At 41.1% G+C, this 20,956-nt stretch overlaps 1 protein-coding gene across 4 annotated transcripts; it reads left to right on the forward strand.

The window, feature by feature from the left end:
- Nucleotides 1-415: 415 nt before the first annotated feature.
- Nucleotides 416-19,823, forward strand: BRCA1 (BRCA1 DNA repair associated). 4 transcript variants are annotated; one of them, XM_041463028.1, is made up of 22 exons: nt 416-724; nt 1,136-1,235; nt 1,694-1,747; nt 2,100-2,180; nt 2,663-2,751; nt 3,135-3,280; nt 3,976-4,078; nt 4,974-5,019; nt 5,481-5,623; nt 6,099-9,419; nt 10,087-10,172; nt 11,709-11,887; nt 12,066-12,232; nt 12,683-13,008; nt 13,622-13,709; nt 14,272-14,349; nt 14,831-14,871; nt 15,533-15,616; nt 16,021-16,075; nt 17,240-17,313; nt 17,735-17,795; nt 18,809-19,823. In XM_041463028.1, exons 2-22 carry the CDS (start codon nt 1,156-1,158, stop codon nt 18,910-18,912), a joined length of 5,406 nt encoding a protein of 1,801 aa, XP_041318962.1. In that variant the 5' UTR covers nt 416-724; nt 1,136-1,155; the 3' UTR covers nt 18,913-19,823. The 4 variants fall into 4 exon arrangements, with proteins under 4 accessions (XP_041318962.1, XP_041318965.1, XP_041318963.1 ...); XM_041463031.1 differs by having other exon boundaries at nt 6,099-7,562; XM_041463029.1 differs by having other exon boundaries at nt 3,979-4,078.
- Nucleotides 19,824-20,956: the final 1,133 nt, after the last annotated feature.

A 20,956-nucleotide genomic window follows, 5' to 3' on the forward strand; every position in this document is an offset into this window, starting at 1 on the left:
TGGTTGGTGGAGGGGGCGGAGCTAGAAGAGTCGCGGAACCACAACAATAAACACAGCCGGGCGCGCGCGCGCGCGCCGCGGCCACGCACGTCCGGCGACTGCGCCGCGGCGGCGGCCAATCAGCTGCCAATCAGAGCCAATCAAGGCCAATCAGAGCCAAGCAGGCTGGCCTGGCCCCGCCCCGCCCCGTCGAGGGGAAGGAGCCCGTCAGGGGGCGCTGCAGGGGCGCGCGCCGGTCCCGCGGCCTCGGATTGGCTGCGCGCGGCGGGGCGGGAAGGGCGCGAAAGGCGGCGCGGGAGCGCTGAGGGGAGACGGGCACGGCACGGCCACGGCCTGGCACCGGCACCGGCCTCGGCCTGGACCTGACACTGACCGCACCGGCACCGGTACCGGCCTGGGCCTGGCACCGACCGCACCGGCCTGGACCTGACACTGACCGCACCCGCACCGGCACCGGCCTGGGCCTGGGTCTGGCACCGACCGCACCGGCACCGGCCCGGCACTGACCTGGCACTGACCGCACCGGCCCTGGCACCGGCCTGGCACTGACTGCACCGGCACCGGCCGGGCCTGGTACTGACACTGACCGTACCGGCACCGGCAGTGGCCTGGCACTGACCGCACCGGCCCGGCCCTGGCAGCGGCACCGCACCGGCTCGGGCCGCTCCGGTGCTGCCCTGGCGCTGAGGCCCCGGCGCTGCCCGCGCTCCCTCCGCCCGTGCCGGTACGCTTCTCCTCTTCCTGCGGGCAGGCCTCGCTGCAGGGCCGGCCCCGGGAGGTTTCTCTTTGTTTTCAGGGTTTGCTGTGGGGGCTCAGGCTCGTGTGGGTCCGCCCTGGCTCCTTGGCGTAGCCTGTCTGCCCTCGGCTCTGCTGCTTTCCCACCCAGCAAACCCCTCGCTGTTTTGTGTTCCTGTTGAATTTCACCTGAATAAACCCTTTCTGGGCGCTCCTTTGGGTCCAAGACTCGAGGGGTTTTAATTGCAAACGTTCAAACCCTCTGTGCTGTGAAGTGTTAAGTAAAAACAACTTGATACCATTCTGCAGTTAGAGCAGAGCGGTGGGGGAGGGAGCATAGTCCTGGGAGGCAAAAGAATCCTTGTAGAAACAAAACTGATAATATTTCTTTTTCCTGTAGAGTATTTTTGGACGTGAAAGATGGAATTGTCAGTGATTACTATTGGACAAGTACAAAATGTGCTTTCAGCTATGCAGAAGAACTTGGAGTGCCCAATATGGTATGTCAGAGAATAATATTAGTACAGTTAATATTTTGGAGGTGTGTTTTTTTATTATCATTTCTTTGAGAATGCTTTATCAGTTCTGTGGCTTACCAGAAAGCAAAGAGATTTGTGCTTAGAACTAAACATATTGGTGTTTTGTAAGGCTCAAGTCAGAAAGTGCAAGGAAAAACTTATATTCTATATTTTGCTTTTCTATTAAAACCTGAATGTGTCAGTCCTCTATTCAGTGAGGGGGAAAATATATCTGATTGGATTAGAGGATTGTTTGTAAAGCTGTGTGGGTTTTTGTCCCTTGTCTCTGAAAGGTGAATGAGGTCTGTAGTTCTTTAATGATACATTTAATGTTCATTTAATGTTTTGCATTTCTTTAATGCAAACAGATGCTGAAATAGCAAAGGTTCTGGTTGAAGTCTATAACCTCTGTGCTCTTGTTTTTGTTTGCCTCTTTGTAGCCTGGATGTGGTGCAGGAGCCTGTTTCAACAAAATGTGATCACATATTCTGCAGGTAGGTTTGAAAACTTGCACGTGCAATGCAGTTTTTAATTTCCACATATTATGGTTTTGTGGTTTATAATTTTTAATTCCATATATAGCAGTTTTTATTATGTTTCTTCAGTGCTAATCATGTATTTATACTGTGTTTTGATAACTTCATGTGCAGCTGCTTGAGGGGAAAATGTCAATTCTGTAGAAGAGAGAGCTGCAACTTGAAAATGCATCAAAGGGGATCAATTAACTCACTGTAACACCAGAACAGGAATGCATCCTTGAGTCACTAAGTGGTGAATGTGCATAGTCAGTTTTAGGGAAAATAATATCCTTCTCTTTTTACCATCACAAGTGTTCTTTCTTTCTAGATTCTGCATGTTCAAACTTCTCAACAAAAAGAAAAAAGGCGTGGTGGAGTGTCCTCTGTGTAAGACTGAAGTTACCAAAAGGTGAGGAAATCATCTTGGTAAGGGGGCTGGAGGATGAGGTGTTTGAGCTCTGAGGAAAGATTAACAATGGGCTTAAAATATGTTAGCATAAGAGTGAAATACAGAAGAAAAGGTGTTGTTTTAGTAAGCTGCCTGTTTCTAAAGGAGTAAATGTAGTGTCTTACCTCAATGTGAGCTTTTTCCAGGTGATCACACCTCTCTCAACAAGTGTCTGTGCTAGATTGGTGTTTAATCCTGGCAACTGATTTCTCTCTACTAAACCTATATGAGAAAATGATATGCTCACTTTTGTGATCATTTCAATTCCCATAGTAATGGTTCTTTGGGGCAATTGTGTTGTTATTCCTTGGCAACAATTTATTCTTGTCTCATCTTCCACTTTGGAGTTTTGCCCCTTTTCTGGTTCAGCCAAAATTCTAGGAATATTTATAGTTAGCCTGTTGATTTGTCTTAAAATAACTGAAGTGCTGATGTTATTTCAGAAGTCTGAAAGAAAATTCCAGATTTAAGCAACTAATTGAAGGACTCTTGGAAACTATCCATGCTTTTGAGCTTGACACTGGAGTGAAGTGTAAGTGCTGTGAATATATGTCCCCACTTTGTTTTTGTTTATTTTTTTAAACAAGGTTTTGACATATCATGGTTATTTATAAGGTATCCCATTCTAAAATAACTAGAATTAGATCCTGCTCTTGCTAGATTATCTATATAACCAAAATTGGTTGAGAGAATTAGTTGGCAGGATCAAGATTTTAATTACTACTTGAAGAGTGCTCAGAAAGAATAATCAGACTAGTAATTCAACAAGATTTCTTTCTTGGATAAACATATTTTAGCTGGATATGCACTAAGTGCACACAGAGTCTACAAAAGTCTATTTCATTAATATATAATACTTGGGTCATACTCAGTGTAAAATTTTCTTTTTTTTTTTTACCTAATAACATGGTTTAGTTTTAAAGAGTCATCACTTTGCTAAAACATCCACGGAAGCCACTGCTGCTGAGTCCCTGTGTAAAGAAAGTTCTGTCATCCAAAGTAAAGGCTTCAGAAACAGGAGGAAAAGTGCTAGAGGAAATGGACAAGAAAACTTCACCTTGGTAACTGGTTTTTCCCATTTTATTTTTGTGGATTGTTTTAAAAAGTATTTGGAATGTGTATAAGTGCATATACATAAAGGAATGAGGTAGGAGATTTTGGGTTGATCTCAGATTGTTGTTTGACCTGAGTGATGTGGACAAGGACATCTGTATGTTTTTGTTTGTTTTTCTTCCTAACCTACTTGACAAAGATGTTTGCATGAAATGACCTGAACTTACACATAATATTGCCATAATACAGTCTGTTACTGAAACTAGGACTGAAAACTTGTTGCACCTGCTTGTTTCATGAGGCTGTCTAACTTTGTAGGGTTTTTACCTTTGCAGGGGCAGCATCATAACTCTATCTTAGGATTCACAAGGCATTACCCAGCTTGGGGTATTTGCAGTGTGTGTGACTGTCCATGGCATGGTGTTTCTGTTTTCATCTGCTTAAAGCTGAATAGAATGTTAGACAATACAGAATGGAAGATCAAGCTGTTAATGATTTGATCTGTTAAATGCATGATTCATTGTTTCTATTGACACATTTCATTACTGCTATGAATATGCTAAATTACTTCTGTTGTGCATAGAAGCTACCAGTGCCTATGAACTAAGTATTTATATCAGCCCCCTGTTCAAGTTTAAATAGCTCTGATTTTTTTTAATATCTCACTGTTGTAAGTAACTATTCCTTTCTGTTTTCCTGTCAGCAGGAAGCTAGTGTGAATATTCAGCTCGCAGATGCCAAAATGTGTCACCCAAAAAACAAAGCCCAGAAATCTGGTTCTCAAAAGGGTACTTACATAGAGTTTGGTAAGACCTCTTGTAAATCCACACTAATTGATCCTATGTACAATGCTTGCAAAGTAGTGAAAGGTGATTATATTCCAAGTCTTTATAAACACTAATTTCTACTTAACAAAATTACAACAAAGGGACAAATTATGGCAATTCCAAGTTGGTAAATCAAAAGGCTTTTTTACATAATTATATCATGGCAAATAATGCTGCTGTAGTGAACCCTTAAGCTTTGGTGTACACCATCCAGAGAAGGTGCAAAACATTGCAGCTGTTATAGCTAAAGGTAACCACTGTTTTCTGAAAAATGCTAAGCTTTGTCACCAGTGCTTGAGATGAGGATGAAATCTATTTGAGATATTAATATTTTTTTTGCTATCTATCCTAGCTTTTCAGAATTTTATTTTATCTGGTGTTGTTTGTTAGGAGAAACAAGACAGATGCCATGCATAGCTTATTTTTTATGCTGTTCCTTCAAGGAAGGAATTGCTGCTTTCAATGGGTAGAGTTTGTTTCCTCACTTTTTTCCTTATTGCATCTGCCAGGATCAAAGGATCTGTGAGAGGCATTTGAATGTATTTCTCTAACTTCCAGCTCAGAATTCTAAATACTAGTAACTGTTTTGTGTATAAATTTAGAAATTAGAAAGCAACTTTTAGGTAATTAACTCTTAGCTATCAGTCACTGTATTTAGACACAGCTTGGTGCTGGGGACATGTAGATAGTTATACATAGAAATCATTATAATCAGATAAAATACTTCATAATTTAACTTGATTTCATCTGCTAAAAGTTGAAAGCATCTGGCTCTGGAAAGGAGTAGGCATGTGAGATATTCAGATAACCACTGAATCTGGCAAGTCACCCTTCTCTGAATCATTCCAACCAGAGTAACATTATTTGTTTTCAGGCTCTGAATCATCTGAAGAGTTTTTTAAAGAGGCCAGCAAAACTGGGTAAGTAAAAGTGATTAAGGAATTCATATTTTCTACAGACAGTAGTTCAATATTCTCATTTCCTGTGTTCTAGTTTCTTAGCATAGGACTGATATAATTTTTAAGCAGACAAATGGTTTTCAACTTTGAGGGCATTAGGGTAGAATGAGGGGCTAAATACCAACAGTTTGCCATATTACATGCTTTAAAACTGTTTTCTAAATGTTTTGTTGTGGACATAGATGTTCCATTAAAAAGTAAGCACTGTGCTTTAGAAAGTAAATACTAAATTCAGAATTGCAGGAGAGAATCTTTTAAAGAAATGGCCTGCAACTCTGAAGAGATCTGGTTGTGGTGTCAGTAGTGCAGCTTAACTTCTCCAGAAACTATTTCAGAGAGCAAAAAGGGAAAAATAACTATCATCTTCTATTCTGTCTATTATGGTTTTATCTGTAATGAAAGTAGATTTCCTTTCCCAACAGGTTTGAAGACAAAGGAGCAGTTCAGATTTCCTCTCAAGTAAGGCTGGAAGAGCTTGAGAGTGCTGAGAAAGGGAATGAAAATTCTTGTAATGCACAGCCTGACAAGCTGTGTGCCAAAGAAATGGCACTACCAGATATCATAGGTGTGTTGTTATTTTGGTGACAAAGGTGATTAAGCCTGAAAGAGACCACAAGTTAACATTTTATTTCACATGATTTTGTATACAAAATTGCTTGCAGTCTTGTATAATGTAGTTCTGTAAATGCCTGTAGCTAATACAAGATTGTTCCTGTAGCCTAGATACAAAATGTGGATGTTGTATACACAGGAACAGAAAGGAAGAAAAGTAACTTGAACAAAGTACAAAACTTAATCTATTCTACATGAGTTATGTTACAGATGAAAAAGCACTGGCTAGTAATTAATGTAAAAATTTAGAAGATGATGTAATATGATCTTTCTGCCTTTTTTCTAGAGGGAGATTTGTGTGGTGTAATATTCTGGTTATGGGGGAAATAAGAGCAGTTCTTTTAAAACAAAGTAGCCATTAAGCTTGTTCTTGTGCCTGTGTGTGTAAAATAGAGGTTAATAATTTGTTATACCTGTAAATCTAACAGGTGAAGGTGATTTCTTAAAGGAATGTTTGAGCAAGAGAAGCACTCAGAGCATCACTGAATGTGCCAACCCTGACCAAGTGAATGTGACTGAATGCCAGAGTTCTCCTCTGAGTGTTCTTGCTGTAGACCTGCCCCCAGAGCCGTGTGACAGAGCAGGTGACGCCAGTCCCACACTGGATGGGGACACATCATTCTTTAAGAACCCAGAAGAAATGGAGGAACAGCAAACCCAGCACAACAGTGAAAACCAAGAGTTTGGTTTAGAAGATAGCTCAGAGAGCAGGCTGGATAAAAGCAGGGAAATGGATACTGATGTGCAAAGTGTGGAAGCTGTAGAGGGATATGAACCTGAGAATGACTCTTCCCATGACAAAGAACTTCCTCTGGAGGAGCTGCCTCAGCCAGAGACACTTCACTCTGCCACCCTGAATAAAGTCTCCAAGAAGAGACTGAAGCAGAGCATTCAGAAAGTCAACGAATGGTTTTCAAAAAGCAATGAGATTTTGTCTTCTGGTTCTTCAGTGGATGAATCTGCTGCATCAGCTGATGTTTCAGGTGAAGGAGATCTGTGTTTATCAGATAAAGAGTCCTGTATTTCAGCAAAGACTGACCCTCTGGCAGATTCCATGGAAATTGCAGCAGTGGAAAGGAAAAAGAGATGGTCAAACCAAAAAGCAGAGGACATCAAAGATAAAATATTTGGCAAAACATACAAGAGAGAGAGGAAATCAAATCCCCCTTCTACTTTGAGAGACATTTTGCCTACTAGGCAAAAGGAAGATGTGGCTGCTGCTAAGTGCCTGACTGATGTCAGCAAAGACAGACTCAAACGAAAGAGGAAGACTGCCTGTGTCCTGCAACCTGAGGATTTCATCAAGAAAAAAGATACAGAAAAGGCAGATGGGGGCCCTCAAAGTGTTAGTGGGGGCCTTGGAGATGCTGAAAAGAAAAGATGTGATGAAAGTGTTGCTGCTAATGAGAGTCACCTCTCTCAGAACAGAGCAAATAATACATTAACAGAAGCTGAGGAAGGAGGAGAGTCCACATGGAAGAAAGCTGCTGAGAAGATCACTACCAAGCACTGTGATGGGGAACCAGAGATGTATAACTGTGATCAGAAATGCACCAAAAAGAGAAGTTCTGCAGCAAAAAGATGCAGGCATTCTAGCAGAACTATGTGTGCTCTAGAGTTAGTAGTGGACAGAGGCTCTGTTTTCCCTGATCCAGCTGAGCCACAGATTGACAGCTATCCAAGCAGTGGAGAGCCCAGGAAAGATGATTCTGAGCAAAACCCAGTCAGACGCAGCAGAAGGCTTCAGTTACTCTCTGAAGAAATGACAAAAGAAACCAGGAAAGGAGTAAAGGGAGCCAGAAATAACAGTGATCATGGGAGGTCTGTCTCTGGAGACCAAAGGAATGTGGCAACTCACTCTGCTGAATGCAAAGACCTGTGTGAGCCTCAAGGTGAGCTGAGTTACAGGCCTGTCACTAATTTGGAGGGAGGTGATCTGCATGCAAATAAAATGCAGGTTAGTCTAAAGAATTTATCTGACACTGCAGAAACTAGAAAAAGTCTGTTCAGTCCTTCATGTCTGCCTTCAAACTGTGGTTCCACTGTTCCTGATACAAGTTCTCAAGACAGTAAAATACTTGGTAGCCCCCTCCTCCTACAACTTCCTTCAGTGTCTGCTGGGGAAACTGCTTCTCACCAGACTGAGGAGGGGACTGAATCACCTATTGCTTCTCCCCCAGAATGTGGGCATGATTCACAAAATGTTCCAGGGGACTTCAAAGCTGAGAAGTTGCCAGTGGCTAAAAATGTTTTGGAATTGACTAAGGAAGCTGAAGACAGTGACTTGGACACACAGTATCTGAGGAATATATTCAGGCATTCCAAGCGCTCATCCTTCAGCCTTTTTCAGACTCATGCAGTGGCAGATCCTCCTTCTGAAACTTTAAATCTATCATGTGCTGCTCAGGTGGAAAATAAGGCTAGCAAACAGTTACAACCAGAAAGCTTGCAAGAGGAGAGAGCAGCTGCTCAAAACTTGAGCAGGGTTTCTGAGAAAGAGAAGCTTAAGACCTGCGAGTCTGCACGTGTTGATCCTGTGCCTTGCTTTGCTGTCAGCACAGGAGGGCACAGGGATGGCATTTCACAGGCTGCAGAGGAAGGGACTCTGACACCAGCAAGAGCAGGGACTGCTCAGACTGAGCACAACAAAGGATTGCTGCAGGAAGAGCAGGGCAATGAAAAGCCAGTGTCAACTGAGATAGGAATAGAAAGTGAGTTGAGACAGAATCCCATTGAAAGTGGTGGAAGCCAGAGTGATCAGAGCAACTCAGAGAAGCATGATTCCAGACAAAATGATTTAAACACAGGCCAGGAAAACAACCTCAGTTCAGAAAGCAGTCAAGCAGGAAAGACTGAATTTGATTGCACAGGACCAATTCTACATTTTCAATCCACATCAATGATTTGTTCTGCAACTTGTCAGCAAAGCCCTGCTGAATTCAGCTGTGAAGTCACTAACACAAAAAGTAGCAAAAGAGAAAGAGAACATGTAAAAGGGGGTGAAGAAGAAGCAGCCCAAACTGTTAGCACAGCTGCAGAGGCTCTGGAAGAACCTCTTGGAGAGAATTGTGGTCTTACAGGTTTGTCTGAAACCCCTAATGCCTTACTGTGCTCTGAAACTGACATTGAGGAGAACACCAGCTTGTGTGAAACTGATAGGAAAGAGCAATCTGCAGTGTTTGTAAAAAGTGACAGTGCCCTGGGAAAAGAACTGCACAGTAGAAATGCAAGTTCTAAGCCAAGATCTCGAGGTCCTCGAAGGTCTCGAAGACGAGTGCAGAAACTGCCATCTTCAGATGAGGAGTCCTGTGAGGAGGAGGACTTACCATGCTTTAGGACATTGATCTTCAGCAAATCAGCAAGCACACCTTTGCAGACTGACAAACAAATGGCACCTGTGGTAGGGTCTCCAGTGGCAGAGTGTCCAGGGAGCCCCAGTGTGCTGCCTCACAGTGTGAGTGACGGTGGCGAGGTTGTGCAGAAAGCGTCTGAAGCTGCCCTAAGTCATGTCTGTGCTTCACCAAGCCAGGAGTCAGAATGCTCTGTCAACTTATTTTCTTCCCAGTCCAACATGTCTGAGGAATCACTTAATGGAGCACAAGAACTGAACAAACATTTACCACAAGCTCAGGTGTCCAAACAAATGAGCAGTGGAAATGACAGTAAAGAAACTTCTCAGGATTCTGGTGAAGGGCTGAAGGAGACCAAAGATGAAAGCCAAGAAGACCCAGACATGGGAGCAAATCTAGGTACAGATCCAAGATTTTTTCTCTCTGCAGCTGTGTTTATAATGTCCTTACAGCATGGTTTTTGATGTGTGCATGGAAATTTTGTTCTGTATGTAAGAGGGGCTTGCTCTTCTAGGAGAATGTATCAGTGTTAACCAAACAAAAAACATTCAGTGGTTTATTTCCTGAAAATTATGTTCTTCCAGTGTTCTTTGTTCAGAGCACAAATGAACAGCCTGGGCATTAGAGACTGATGGGAATTCATGTTTGAGGGAAATGCTGGTTCTCTTACTGCAATGGGATACTTGCATTGTCAGCAAAATTTTACAGCCTATCCAAGCTTTTTCCCCAGATGAAATGTTTGTTGAAATTGGCTGTAGAATTTTGTAGTGAATATTTTGCCTTTTTTATGGCCTTTGTAAATGTTTAGGACTCTTTCATCCCTGTTGAAACACTGAATTCTGTTCATTTTGTCATGTGTGTGACATGGTATTCTTTGAAATGCTCACTTAAAGGAGATCTGTCCTAACTTCAGCATTTCCAAAACTTCTCACTATAGTGTTATAGTTTTTAGTTCTCTAAAATTTCCACATGCTAAGAAATTATGGGTAATGTTTGTTGTTTTGTTGCTGTTTGGTGGAGACTTTTCTTTAACCCAGGGGTTTTTTTTTTCCCCACCTTCTTCAAGGTGAAGCTTCTGGATCTGACAGTGAAATAAGTATTGTGGAGGATTCCTGTGGACCATTCTCTCAGGGTGAAATCCTCACTACACAGGTGAGTGAGTTCATGCACTGAGTGCTAGAAGCAGCTTGCATTCCAGGAGATAAGCAAGCTGTGAAGTCAACACGGTGGAAAATTCCTTTCATCATAATTTTTTATCACTAAATTACTTCCAAAAGCATAATTAATGAGGAACTGCAGAGCTGCTTCTATGCCATTATTTGTCCAGTTTTTCTCCCCTGGTGACCTTAAACTGCAATGGCCACAGCTTGTTATGTGCTATTGGGTACAGGGCTTAATTATGGGAGATGCTAATTAATGCATCTCCACACTTGGCCAGTGCTGCAAATGTCAGCTTCCTATATTTAAAAACTTTAATAATAGGAATATATAAGGATTTGGTGATAAGGATTAGATTTATTACAATATGATATTTAGAAGCACAGAGACTTCTCTATGTAAAGATTAAATCAAATAATTCCATATTAGAGTATTATAGCTACAAGTCCCAACAGGCAGTGTCTAATGAAAGGTGTGTCTAGCAGTGGATTTTTTGTCTGCTGGTAAAATCCTGAATGCTGCTCAGTGGCCCTGACTTTGTGATTTGGGCTGGAGGTTCAGCTGAGGGTTATAGACTTGGGTTTTTTTGTTTCACTTTGTGTTTTTCTTTGTCCTGTGTGACTTTAAGATAAATCTTATGGCAACTCTCTCTTCAGCATTTTCAGCCCTATGGGCTTTATGTATGTCCAAAAAAAAAGTTAATTTAATTTTTGTGAGTGCTTCTCCTGTTTGCAGCATCAGTGAAATGGAATCAGGTGGCAGGACACTGTTCCTGCTGTGGCTTCATGGATGGAGATACTGGGATGTGCCCAGGCTGGATGGATTAATTAAATCCCACTCTGGGGGGTGGGATTTGGGTTTGTGGTGTGGTGATGGTTCTCTGTTTGCTTGGGAGTTTTTATGGGTTCAGTAACAAAGAGGCTCCACACGGTGCCAGTGCTGGAGCTACAAATGGAATACTCAGTTCTCTGGAAATTGCTTCATCATGTAAAGGGTTTGGGTTTTTAAAAAGGTTTTTAAAAAGGTTTTTTGAAACCCTCTGAGCTGTTCTTATGAGGACCTGCCTATGGTGTGGTTTTGATCATGTAATATAATTTTTGAGGGGGAACATAAGGAAGAATATTAAGAACTGTTTTAGTCCTTTAAATGATCTTTGGGCCTTTCACTAACTGGAAAATTAAAAACTCAATGTAAAATTTAATGATGAGCATCATGGATTGAGCTGCTAATGGAGTTTGGACAAAATTACTTTCAAATAAATTTGTGCAGGAATTGTGTCATTTTCTGATTAAACTCTGAGGCACCTAAACTGAAATAACATGGCAGAAATGAGTGTGTGGTTGTTTGGGTGTTTTTGCTTCTGGTGTGGGATGTGTGCACTGTTTGTTTCAGTAAAAGCACCACAGTCACCTTTTGAACACGTGGCAAAAACTTAATTCAAAACTATTTTGCTATTTCTAATTTTCAAGTGTTTGTTAAAGAAGTTAATCCTGAGTTTGCTTATGTTGGCATTCTTGTGCTCCTTTGCAGCAAAAGAATGCTATGCAAAATAGCCTGAAGAAACTTCAGCAAGAAATGGCTGCACTTGAAGCAGTGCTAGAGCAGAATGGGAGTCAGAACTGTGAGGTTTTACCTGTCTACAGGGAACTGCCACATTCCAGTACTGAAGGAGCATCTGAAAGGGATCAAATGAGTAAAGAAATAAACAGGTCAATGGTTTTCTTTGGAGCTTTGTGGTTTTTTATGTTTATTTCTAAATTTTTATTTTTTAAAAAAATACTAAATATCCCTGAGCTTCTGGGAAATTACAATAGTTTCACTGTTGCTACATTTTTCTGATGCTGAAAAGAGTGAAAAGGGTATTAAAATCAATTTCCCTCTCTCAAGGTCTCCAGAATTGTTGCTTTCATCTTCTAAATCCTCTTTAAAGAAGAGACCAGATCTGGAGAAAGGCCCTGAGTGTGACAGTGTTCTACAGACCAAAACTCCCTCTGAAAAGACAAAACCTGTGCAGGAGGCAGTGCAAGAACACAGGCAGTGTCAGCTTGAAGCAGGTAACACTGAAGAGAAACCCAGTGCACTTTGAATTCTGGTGGTTTTCTCCTGTTCTTTTCATGTTTTTACATATCAGCAAGATACAGCCTTTCCCTGTATTTTAATTTATGTGTTCCTGGTCATTTTAAAAAAGTGTTGCTGCTTTGGTAGCCCAGCTGTATGGCTGCCCATCAAATGTGGTGTGACAGCTTTCTGACAGTAATAGGAGTTTTTCTTCTCACTTCTAAATCCAGACAATTTGACAAATATATGCTACTAAAAGTTCCACAGGTATTCTAGTGTCTTGCCTATAAATCAGGAAAAAGTAATGATAGAGGCAAAGATGAAGTAATAAACACAAAAGGAGAGGAAGTAACTGCAGAATTTAAAGCTAAAAGAGAGAGCAACAACCTACCATGACTACAAGCAAAATGCAGTTTTCTCAAGGAGTAATTTCTTGTTTCCTTCAGAAAATACAGAGGAGCAGAAATCTGGGAGCAGACAAAACAGTGCATCTGTCTCATCAGATCTTTTTGGGAATGTGACCCAGACTCCAGATAACTCTCCCTCCTCTGTGAGGCTTTTTACCCCTCAAACTGCAGAAGCCCCAGCTGGGCCTGTGATGGCTCAGAACACTGATAAAAGCTGTGGCCCAGGACACAAATTGAAGAGAAGTGAAAGTTTTCCTGTACCTGTTCTGCACAATGCAACTGGGAAAGAAAATACTACAAATCCAGGGGTGACCAAGAGGAAAGAAATGTCAGTTGTGGTCTCAGGTCTAAATCACAGTGAGCATGTAAGTAGATTTCAGAATTTTGAGATCACTGGTTAATAATTCCTGATTACCACTATAGTCCTTCACAGAGAGATCTCTAAGTGTAATGAAACTGATGCTGCAGGAATTGCAGGTGAGTAATGCAGCAAAGTCAAACTTTATCACTCCTAAAGCTGTGAGGATGCTGCCTGTAATGGCACTGTTAAGCTTAGTGAAATTTGAACTTTTTAAACAACCCCTGATGTCTGGGGGGAAAGCACATGATTGCAAAGCCTTGTAGAAAGCCTTGGGGCTGGGAGGGGCTCTTTGATCCAGTCAGTGTTCTCAGATGATGCTGCTTCACCCAAACTCTGATCCATAGGGAGCATTCTGTAAGTAGGAATTCTGAGTTGCTAATAAACCTGTTTCTGCACTCAGTTTGGCTTTTGGGTTATAAAACACACACCAAGAGCTCTGCATTACTTTAGTTTGTTGAATGGTGCCAAAACTGACTTAGGGAAATGTACATTCTGTGTGCCAACACATAAAACTGGTACTTTAAAGTAACTATCCTATTACATTGTGCTCCTGCAAACTGGGGCTGTTGGGGGGATTAAAACTGTTGCTAACTATTATTTTCTTAACTACTTTTCAGTTGGTGGTCCAGAAGTTTGTGAAAAAAACTCAGAGCACTTTATCTAATCACATTACTGAAGGAACAACCCATGTCATAATGAAAACAGGTTTGTTGGGAGCTGGGGGACCAAACCCTCTATTGACAGACCACATAGAATTTTACCTTCAGTTTAAACAGCAAGCAGACAGGTCAGCAATAAATTTAATAAGTTTGAGGAAAAGGTATTGATTGTTTTCTCTCTTGCAAGTTTTTTGTTTAAGCTTGTGAGTTTTCTCATTCTATTTCAGAGAAAAGGTGTGAGGGCATGTTTTCCCTTGTGTAATTCAAAGTTTATGTTACTTGGTATTTGTTTCTTCAGCTGTTTGCTCATAATGTTCAGTGTTGATAGCACACTAGTGTGAAGTAGCTCAGAACCAACCAAAAGGAAACAAAGATAGTTCCCAAAGAAGTCATGCTTTTTCTTATCTCTTATCTTTATTGAATAATTTTAGAAAGGGCTCACGATTGGTACATGTGATTAATTTCTGCTCATTTCCTTCAGTTTAATAACATCATGACAGTGGATTTTTGGAACCTTTGTATAGTTGTGATATTTTGCTGCTGCACTTAGCAAAGAATGTTTGCTTTTGGCAAAACTAAACGAGCTCTTCCTGTTGTTTGCCCTGCAGATGAGGAGCTGGTGTGTGAACGGACCCTGAAGTATTTCCTGGGCATTGCAGGAGGAAAATGGGTGGTTAGTTACCAGTGTATGTATCACTGCTCTTGGAGATCAGTGGTCTTTGCCCTTCTGCCATGAGTGCAGTCTTCACTTGTTGCAGTAGAGAAAAAGGATTTCTTCATGCCTTGCCATCTGATGTTTTCCAGTGTTTCTTCTAAATAATGTAAAAGAAATTAAAGTTAAGGAACACAAGCAGCAATATTGAGCTTCTGACTCTTGTGAATTACTTGCTCTTACTGTTCCTGCTTTGATGGCCACACTGCATTGCTCCCCACTGTGGCAAAAGCCTTTTGTCCCTCTTAATTTCAATATTTGCAATGCATGGCATCAATTAGTGTAAAATTAGTATTATTTCTAAATGGTAAAAAAAAATTCTTTAAGTATTTTGTGTTATACTGTATTCTTTTAGCACAAATACCTTCAATTTAATGTAGCAATGAAGTCAGAATACTGGTAGTGGAAGAACCATTTTGTTGGATAACATTTCTTGTTCTGATCTTTTTATTTAGGGATAATTCAGTCTTTTAAAGCAGGAAGAATACTAGATGAGGTAGGTCTTCATCTTGAGTGAAATGTCAAATGGTTAAGTAATGCTGTTAGGAGTTTATTTTTATTGTATAGACAGATATTGTCTAAGTATTTAATATGGAATTTTAGCTCTAAAACCTGGGGTTCTGGTTTTACCAAATGCTAGGACCAAAATCCACATTTAGTGCATTCATTGGTGTTGAAGACATAATGAGTCCCTATTATTTTTTAACAGGTTATAGACATATTTTTATAAGTGTTCCTACTGATATTAATAGATTATAGCATAGAGCAAAAGATCTATTCTTTGCTTAAGGAAATAATGTTATATACAGATAATTTCTATCAAATACTGATAGAAAATTACAGTCTGATAAGACAATAATAGTAATAATTATATTACTGATAAGACAGTTATAGTCTTGGAGTTTTCTGCTTCTTTTATTTAGTTTGCTAGATTACTATACAGCTTGAGTATAATTTATTTCTTTTAAAAATTGCCTGATGCTGCAGGGGTTTCATACTCCAGCATTTCTCTTGCAAAGCCTTTTAATTCATATTCTGAACACACTCATGGACTTTCAGTTCTGAAATCTGACATCTTCCTGTTTTGAAGCAGGACTCTGACAGGAAAGTGTTCTCAGTCTCTTAACTTCTGATTCCTTGCTTTTGTTGTGTTCCAGGAGAACTTTGAAGTCAGGGGAGATGTAATCAATGGGAGAAACCATCAAGGTCCCAAGAGGGCCAGACAGGCCCTGACTGAAAAGGTACAAGCACATCAGGGATTCAAACTCTGTCCTGCTCTGTTTCCAGGCTGAATTTCTGGAACTTCTCCCAGTTTCTCTGCTATTCTGTACACACAGAGTTGTACAAATTAATCATTTTTGATGCATGAAGGGTGAGCTCTGTCAGCAGCAGAGCAGACATTCTGTAGGGGCTCACTAAGCTTGGAGTGAATGCTGTCTTCTTAAAACATAGGGTTAGTGGTCTTTAATATTCTTTTAGTTTTATTCTTAAATTCTTTTGGTTTGTGGGTTACACAAAGCTTTGGATGTGCTTTGTGAAATAGTCATAACTTGATAGCAAGCCCTGGAAGTGCAATGAAAACAGCATATAAAGCACTGCTCTTTAAAAAACCCCTGTGAATTCTAACATGTTCCTTGCTTTGCAGATCTTTAAAGACTTTGAGATCTGTTGCTGTGGACCCTTCACTGACATGACTACAGGTGTGGTGTTTTAGTGGAATTGGTTGAATGGTTAAAATAAAAAATATTTGGAAGGACATTGTGCATTCACCAGAATTTTACATTTGACCTCTTCTTGGATAATTTTTTACCTCTTTTCCACTGTTACTTTTAAAATACCTACATGGGGTCAGGTGTAGATAAATAATTTTATCCATTTCTGTCTCCAGATGGGGTGGAAATGCTGTTCTGTTCTATTTGGATGTCCTCAGACAACCCCCTGGCAATTTTGCTGCATTTCAAACTAGGCCTTTTATCTAGTTTATCTCTGATTCTATAGCACTGAAGGAAAAGCATTAATGTCATGCTGCCTGGTAATTGTTATTGATGGTTTTGATCACTCAGATTTGAGCATTTTTTCTTCTATCTTAGTAAACAGTTCCTAAATATCATTTTCCTAGCAGTTGACACATCCACATTGTTGCCTCCTGTCTGTAGGAACAAGTGTTAAAAGTGAAACACTTCAACAAAGCTAGAAGTTAATACATAAAGAAAAAGCTGTACAGGATAGCTTCATTTTTTACTTTTAAAATTTAATAAACTATGTTACAAGTTTTTGAAAAATTAATTATAATTTTTCTACTTCAAATATTTGTACCTGACTCGCCATTTTTGTGGATTATTCAGCAGATATTTTCTGATTTGTCCAATATAACTTTATTTTTGACTGGGTGAAATACACTCAGGTTTCTTGACATTTACAGTAATTGCTACAAAGGGAGCAGTGCTTTCACCTGCTGCAATGATCTTCAATTTTGGCTCTTATACTTGAGAGACTCAATCTCCTTCAGTACCAATTCAACAAATTGGTGCAAATTAAGTACTTTGGCTACTTTTGTTAATGAGAGATAATCACAGTTCAAACTTCTCGTTTTTAATTTCCATTTCACCTCTTGCATCCTTATGATAAGAGGAAATAAATTGTGGCTTCTTCAGGGTTTGGTTTTGTGCAGACCTGTCTGGGGGGTGAGGGAGGAGGGAGTTGATGTTCCCTAGCAGGTTTGGAAGTGAAAGGATTCTTTTTTTCTGCTGAGGCTGACATCTCTTTCAAGTGCTGGTGGTTTGTGAGCTGGAACAAACACTTAGGGAGCAGTGGCAGCTTCAGTGTGATGTAAAACACTGACTGATTTCATCTGATTCCTTCAGAGCATCTGGAGTGGCTGGTGGAGCTCTGTGGTGCCTCTGTGGTGAAGCAGCCTGACCTGTTCACACCCACAGCAGTAAGTGCTGAGGAGTTTTCACCCTCCCACGGTTTCCAGAGCTGCCTGCACAGCCTGGCAGTGCCCCTTGGCTCTGCAAGACAGGCTGCCTTGCAGTGGAGACATGATTGGTGTTGGCCAGATCGCTAATTTGTCCTGAAATTAGCACTGAGCCTGCCCTTTCCAGCTCCAAAAGCCTTTTAGTGACTGAGTGTAGTCACAGAATTTCTGGAGAGAGTTCACAGAAGAGTCTGAGGAACTAATGTCTTTCTCCCTCTCCTTAAATTCCTCTCTGAAGTGAAACTCTGAAGTTAGTCCAGTTATTGCTCTCTCTAAATAATTAGGAGAATTATATAAGAACAGGCAACAACAAAATTTTTATTTTTTACTTTTTATTATTTATTTCTTTTTTACATTTTTATTTTTTATCTTAAAATCCTAGAATTCTACTGCTGTTGTGGTTGTGCAGCCAGATGCTTGGAAGGAAAACGTGGATTGTAGAGGTAAAGCAACTTTTTTCTGAGCTGCTTTCTGGTACACATCAAGTGTCTTTATCACACCTGTCCTTTTAATGGGATTGTAGATATCAGAGAGTTGTAGAGAAATCAAATATCAGAGGGTTGTAGAGAAATCAAAACTCTACTGCACCTGGAGATGGAAGTATGTCTTGTAAGAAAAATCTAGAAGGACAAAGTGTGCTGTCTCAAGAACCAGCAACAGTTTGAAGAGCTGCTCTGGCAGGTGAAAGCTATTGCCTCAGTTGTCCTGTGTGTATCATCAGCTTTACAGAAACTTTTCTAATTGAATAGTTTTTAAAAGGTGGGGAAGGGTGTCCTTGGAGGACCAGTAAGGTCTAGGAGACAGCCTCAGATGGAACAAGATTGCCTTGGTCTGAAAAGGTCATGTTAAAAAGCCTTAGCAGATGTAGTTTTGCATTTTTTTCTTTTAAGCAAAATGCTCAGGAGAAACCATGAGGCTTTAAAAGTGCAAGTGGGGTTCTGGGAGGAATTGGAGCTAGTTAGGCTACACTGAAGTCCAACAAAACAGTGGAGCAGGATGATGATGTAAAAACCCAGCTGTTTCCATGGCACTGGAGAAGGGAGAAAATAAAAAGATCCTGGGATGAGGAAGAAGAGCCTGAAAACACTTCAGTAATTTTCTGTTGCTTCTCTTAATGAGACTCATTGCTTGTCACACACTCAGTGTGTCTGGGCAGACAGGAGCCAAAGCTCTGTCACTGAGGTCCTAAATGAAAAGATAACAAGTGCATTTTTTGTTTTAAGTGTTTATGTTGTAGTGTTCACTGCTTCCTGCTTGGCCAGCTCTGCTCTTGGAGCCCAGCATTGCCTGCCTTGCTGAAGGCACTGCCACAGCTCTGCTTTTAATCAAGCCTTTTCAAACATCACAGATAAAGCAGACAGCTTATACTGAAAGACATCAGCGGCCTCACCTTAAGCTTGTTTGGAGCTCTTGATAACAGCTGCATCATTTGTTTCTTTGTGTCTTTGTCTTGCAGCAATCCAGCAGCACAGCAAGGTTGCCGTGGTAACTCGGGAGTGGGTCCTGGACAGCGTGGCTTGCTACCAGTGCCAGGAGCTCCGTGCTTACCTCGTGTCCTAGGGGTGAACAGCAGCTCTCAGTCATCATAAAATTACTGAAACATTGCCATCTAGAAGGTGGAATTGCCCACTGTTCTTTAAAGCTTGACATTAGCTTAAAGGACTATGAGATTATAAATGTTAAACAAATTTTAGAAGTTAGAGAATGTAGTATATGGCCTCCTCAGAGAAATGGTGATATATTGTTTGCCACTGCAGCCAGTTTCTGTTTAAATACTTGGGGACAGATATTTAAAAGAGGAATATTGGGCTTGGGGTTTGAATGAAAACATACCTGCACTCTGGAGTAAGCTCCATATTTTCATTTTGCTTAAACACAAACCCTGAATGCTATTTTGTGATTATTAATGCACCAGCCTTGGCCATTGATTGATTATGGCTGTGTTGAAAACTCTACAAACAGCTTTCCTGTTGTGCATCACAGTGCCAGCTCACCCTAACCAGAAACACAGGTATGCTCCTCAAAAATGCAGTGACTGAATCCAAACAGAAGGCAATGCTTAAAACCAGGTTTAAAAGGCTTAAAATTTAGTACCAGTGCTGTCAGGCTGATTTCTGACAAGAGTATGTGGCACTATGAAAGGATAATGAATAGATGCATTTTAGTATCCTGGTGACCCATGATAAGCCCAAAAATATCTGCTTCTAATAGTCCCTGCTTGTAAAATGAGGCTGCAAAGAAATTGGCTTTTTATGAAAGAAAATGTCTTGCTTGTTTCTGTTGCCAAGCAATTCAATTTCATATCTAATTTTGTACTTTGAGAGCAGAACTGCTTGTTTAAAAAGCAAAAAAAAATATAGCTAAGTTCTTAAAATTGTTTTGTGATAAGATGCTGCTGTCTTGGAAAGTTACAGAAAGTGTGTTTATAAATATTTGAATGCACAAAAGAAATAAAATTATTTTGGCAAATATTTACCTACTTGTTTAGCTTTTATGTGAACCAGTCTCTCAGTCTCTGCGCATTCATTGAGGTGAAAAAATACCTTAGTCCAACCTCCTGAAATGGGGAAGGCAGTGGAGACTTACTAGAGAAAGTAAAAAATGTAAATGAGAATTTCAGAGATGCAATCAGAACTGCAGTTGCTATCAGCCTGAGAAGTGAAAGTGTTATCAACTCTCCTGCAGCTGCCGAGTGCAGGCAGGCTGATGGAGCATTGCTGCTGGCAGTGGGAGCTGGAAGCTTTGCTCAGCTCTGTTCCCTCCTGTGTGACAATACTGCAGAGCTGCCGGGCTGCTCAGCACAGCCTCACCTTCAGCCTGCTGCTGCTCTTATCTCCGCAGCCTGTGTGGCAGTGGCCATTTGATAATCTACATTTCAAAGGACAGCTGGAGGCAACAACTAAATACTGCCTGTTGGATGCAGGAAAAGGCCAGGCAAAACTGCTTTGCTTTGGCCATTGTGAAACTGTCCCCCAGATGTTGGTGCAAAGATTGTTTTTATCAGGTCAGGTACCAGCTCCAGCTGGAAAATTGTCTCCAGGAATGGCACCCACGGTGCTGCTGTTCCTCCTTGGAGGTGACTAGATCTGTGGAAACTCTGTTTCTGTAAAGTCTTACCTGAGAACTTTGCTAGTGATCTCCATCCGGTGTAAGATTTGAATGAGGTGAAACGATTTCCAAACAGCTGAAGCCAAGGAATGCTTGCAGAGGAGCAGGCAGGGTCAGGGGAGCTGATGAGGATATGGAGCCCATCTGCACTTCTCCAGTCACATTTCCAGCTTTGCAAATAGAGCCCCAGCCCCTGGAGTTTCAGGGCACTCTGGGTCATTCTGTAGGTCAGGCTCCAGCTCCATTTCTTCTCTGCTCGTGTTCCTGAGCAGCTCTGTGATGCTTTGCAGGGTAGGAAACCTGAGGTGGATGCAGTTTTGGATGCAGCCAGGTGTGCCTGGGCTGCCCACTGCCCTCAGCAGCACGGGCTGGGTCCTGTTCCCTGGAGGGAGGGAGGGAACCCAGGCAAGGTCAGTGAGTTTGAATTTCCCTTGCCTTCTTTTGAAGCTGTTAATTGTTTAAGTTTCTAAAGCAAAGGAGAGGAATTGGCTGCTTA

This window comes from Pyrgilauda ruficollis, unplaced genomic scaffold (genome assembly GCF_017590135.1).
Source record: "Pyrgilauda ruficollis isolate IOZ18807 unplaced genomic scaffold, ASM1759013v1 scaffold161, whole genome shotgun sequence".
Lineage (NCBI taxonomy): Eukaryota > Metazoa > Chordata > Aves > Passeriformes > Passeridae > Pyrgilauda > Pyrgilauda ruficollis.